The sequence below is a fragment of the Poecilia formosa genome, unplaced genomic scaffold (assembly GCF_000485575.1).
Source record: "Poecilia formosa unplaced genomic scaffold, Poecilia_formosa-5.1.2 Scaffold61, whole genome shotgun sequence".
Taxonomy (NCBI): domain Eukaryota; kingdom Metazoa; phylum Chordata; class Actinopteri; order Cyprinodontiformes; family Poeciliidae; genus Poecilia; species Poecilia formosa.
In genome coordinates, this window is record NW_006800000.1 from 1,323,820 (window position 1) to 1,327,814 (window position 3,995).

General features: G+C 37.9%; 1 protein-coding gene across 2 annotated transcripts; it reads right to left on the minus strand.

Annotated features, from left to right (window-relative positions):
- Nucleotides 1-629: 629 nt before the first annotated feature.
- Nucleotides 630-3,648, minus strand: calca (calcitonin/calcitonin-related polypeptide, alpha). Of its 2 annotated transcripts, XM_007554064.2 has the most exons (5): nt 3,518-3,648; nt 3,002-3,090; nt 2,605-2,730; nt 1,367-1,542; nt 630-1,071 (listed from the first exon to the last, which is right to left on the minus strand). In XM_007554064.2, the coding sequence occupies exons 1-5, from the start codon at nt 3,611-3,613 to the stop codon at nt 1,064-1,066; spliced, it is 495 nt and encodes a 164-aa protein (XP_007554126.2). In that variant the 5' UTR covers nt 3,614-3,648; the 3' UTR covers nt 630-1,063. The 2 variants fall into 2 exon arrangements, with proteins under 2 accessions (XP_007554126.2, XP_007554127.2); XM_007554065.2 differs by lacking the exons at nt 630-1,071; nt 1,367-1,542 and adding an exon at nt 1,556-2,098.
- Nucleotides 3,649-3,995: the final 347 nt, after the last annotated feature.

Below are 3,995 nucleotides of genomic sequence, written 5' to 3' on the forward strand. Positions count from 1 at the left end.
AATTCTGCATACACAGAATACATATAGATGTATGCAAGAGAGGCACCTTACAAAATTGAATGAGTTACATCAGTTCTTTCTGGAGGAATGGATCAGAAATCCAGCAAACTATTGTGGGAAACCCAAAAGGTTTGACCCAAGTAATACAGTACAAAGGCAATGCTGCCAAATACAAATGAGATGTATGTAATCCTCTTTTGAAGACATTCATATATATCTGACATATTATTTCTCTCATTATTGTGGCATTTAGCAAATAGAAAAAAAAATATTATTCTGATTTATCTAAATTAAGGGATATTTGGTCTGATTTAACTTTGGATATTAAGATAAAAGTGTGTATGTCTGTTTTTTATGTCATATTTTGTGCACTTCTGGTTTAAGCTTTATGCAATCATTGATTTATCATCATACAAATTATCTTTTATACATAATTCTGCAAAGTTAGACTAATATTTTAGTCAAGGTGGTTCTTATTGTTCACAGTGGAATTTAATATAAAAGTAGTAACTTACTGTAACCACTAGAAAACAAAATGTTCTCTGTTGCATTCTCTGTCTGTACCTTTTTAATATGAACTGACAGAAATAGTTAAATCAGATCTAAAATTCATTCGATACAGTCACACAGTAGCTAAAATACTATTTATTCCTACTCCCCAGTTGCAATTATTCCAACATTTATCTTTCACAGGTAATTTATCTCATCCACAGTAAAATGCACGAGTTTTACATCGATGTTCAGAAACAGCCACAGAACATTTGTTAACATTTGTAACACAGATGCAAAGTGCAGCATTTCCATTTCGACACACTGTAATACAGCAGCAACGGGTCAGAAATGCAGATGAGCCAGAGGTCCAGGCAGAGAGAATGAGTCAGCTCTCATCACTCTAAGCAGCTTTGTTTTCTAAACACTAACAGCAGACCATTTAGTTAAATGAAAGACACATATCCATGTGTGTGAAGGATAGTTTCTGGAACGAACGGTTGTGGCTTCTTCTTAAGGTGCTTGTACCGTGACTAGACGATGATGGGGTTTTGTCTCTGAAGATAAGCCTGATCTATTGAGCTAAAGAGAGGGGGGTGGGGGGAGAAGAAGAAGAGTTTTAGATTTTTGCTGAAGGGTGCAACAGTTTGAGAAAAGAAAACATCCATAAAGTTAGTTGTAAAACTGCAGAAAAGTCAGGATGTTGTAGATTTTTTATTTTTTTTTTAGGTTCATTTAGATGGATAAGACCGAATGTTTGTAAGCATATCTGATTAAAACATACTCATCCAAACTCGCCCGTATCTTCAAGAAGAGAAATTTCCTACTCTTTTCAGTACATGATTATCTCTTTTAGAAAAACATATTACTAACATACCATGTATCTGGTCTTGCATCAGGCCATGCCGCTTCCTTCTGCCAAATGCTTGCGCACCAACATTTGTGGGAACATAGTTGCTGTATCCAAGTCCACCTGAGCGACTCAAAAAGTCAGCCAAGCGGTGCGTCACGCAGGTGGCCGTGTTGCATGCCCGTTTTTGTGCTGTGGAATTGCTTGTTTAAAAAAAAAAAAAGGGGGGGGTAAAGACAAAAAGTTAGAATATTCCTGATGTGATTAAATGAATGCAAGCAATAACATTATTTTCCTGTTTTCTTTCATTCTTCACACAGCTTGATGTTCAGCAACATTGTTAAGGGATAAAAGCAGCTTGACGATGAATGTTGAATTCACCAAGAATGAACACAATTGCAACAAAGAAAAAAATAACTACTAGGCACAATTATAGCTGTTAATTTTTTTTTATTGTATTGAATATATTTGCAACAGTTTTGAATCAGCTTTTATTATTTTAAGTTAGTGACACAAACACATGGAGAGAGACAAACAAGCAAACTCGAATATAACACTCATTTGTTGCAAAACTCAGAACTTCAATTGTATGTGCTGATGTAGTTATCATAAAACTCAGGAAGGCTTCTTCTCTTGCCGGGGGTCCCTGCTCCCACATCGGTGGGAGGATAGGTTTGCAGTTTGTGAATATCCTGGGACAGTCTGCCAAGCACACACGTGCTCAAGCCGGTGCAGCGCTTTGACACGGGTCTATTCCAGCTGTTGGAGATGGAGAGAAACATGCAAAGGCTTACAGGACAGCAACATGCAGATATCGACCTTCGGCTACATGCGTTTACAAAACAGCTCTATGTGATATTATACAGGCATGCAGACAAATCTAAAAGGTGGATGGTGCTAACCAAAATGAAACAGCTGAGTTTTTATGCCATTGTGCTACGGTTTGTCTGTCATGCATATTTTGGGATGTTTGACATCATGCAAACATTACTATTCTAAACTCATGCTGAACTGCAAACAACCTATGTAAAACTGATGTGACAGCAATGAGTGACTGACTGACTGGATGAATGAATGAATATGAACGAACGAAGGTCATCCATTCCATCTGATTCCTCCCAGACGTTTCAGAAACCTCGCTGTATACCTTCAAAATTATCACCAAGCTCAAACTGTTGGACTTGTACACAGAACCGTGTTACGTTCCATTAGATCAACAGAAAGGATTGACTATTTTAAGATGACCTGGAACGTTCAAGCCGTACCTCTCCCCGTCAGCTGGTTGCTTTGCTGGTTCATCTGAGGTTATCTGCACAAACTCCTTGATAGCTCTGAGTAACGTTTCAGCGTCCTTGTTCAACAGTGTGACCCCATCCGACATGGACTCCTTGCTAGATGAGAAAACAGTCATTCAGTTATTGCGTTGGTCTCTCTGCCTCTGACACAAACGTTTTAGGTAAAAAGATCAAAAACTTGTTCAAATGAAGATAATACACTTTTAGTGATACTTGTAATCTTAAAGACACAAGCAATTCCGTCTAGATGAAGACGTTTTAACATTTCAGTGTTTTCAAAAGATATATATATATTTTAACTCTCTTTTGACCGAGTTACTTAACTGAAAATGTCTAACTGTTGCAGAAAGCATGCTCCAGTTCTCACCTGGATGGTGCCGCATTCGAGGACATCTGGCAGAAAAAAAGGGCATAACCAAGAAGGAGCGTCCTGAGTTTAAGCATGCTCATGATTCCCTGTGAAGAGAAACAGTCAGCTTTGTTGGTGCACGCAAAGAAGACTTTAACTCCACTTTGTTCCAATGTAAAGACATTTAAAATATACATATTTAAGCTTGGTTTATATTTTTCAGTTTCAAATGTGATTTAAGCTTCTTCATATTTTAACATTTTGTTCTAATCTGATTCTCTCCTCCATTCTGTCTGGATTTCTGAGGTTGCTCAGTCCACCAGTGGAGTTGTACTGCTTTAAATGGGGTTTTGTCTATTAAACAAATTAAGCAAATAACACAAATGCACCAGAGTCACATTTCCCTCCCTTTGTACAGTAAAAGTTCCTCAAGTTCCTCAAAATACACTGCATCGCATTTAAAACTGCATGCTGTAAAAACAGCAAATGATAAAAACAGTTATGAAAGGTAAACAATCTTATCTTCATACTGACCTTGTGGTTATAGATCGTCTGAAGTCGTAACCGACGAGCTGACTTGTGAATCTGCTGTGCTTTCTCACAGTGCACCGTTTTATATACGTCCCCCATGGATTTCTTTAATATCTGAGTAAACACTTGACTATACGTCATTGGACAAGCCAATGCTTTGCCCCAAAGCTTTGAACCAATCAGAGATCCTGTGCAATTTATTGCAAGCAAATGAGAACTGGTATGCAAATACAATTTGCTGCATGGTCTCAAATCACAAAGGTGTGTCAATGTTTTGAATAAGAGGGGGTGGAAGATAATAACGTTTATGCCTGTGAAAATAACAACTCATGAATGCCATTGTACTGGTAAGCTGAAATCCAGTTTCAGAAGTTTCAGTCATGAAAGCCAAGGTCTCCTTTTAGTAGAGAGCAATGCACAACCAGAACTAAGGAGGGAGAGGAGGACGCTGGAAGGAAATGCTGTGTAAGTCTGTTTGAGT

Excerpts from the sequence above, each read along its gene's own strand:
- calca (XM_007554064.2), bottom strand. The coding sequence starts at position 3,613 with ATGGGGGACGTATATAAAACGGTGCACTGTGAGAAAGCACAGCAGATT. Across the intron at positions 3,091-3,517 it reads AGACGATCTATAACCACAAG|GGAATCATGAGCATGCTTAA; the intron begins GTCAGTATGAAG and ends TTCTCTTCACAG. Across the intron at positions 2,731-3,001 it reads TCGAATGCGGCACCATCCAG|CAAGGAGTCCATGTCGGATG; the intron begins GTGAGAACTGGA and ends TTTCTCATCTAG.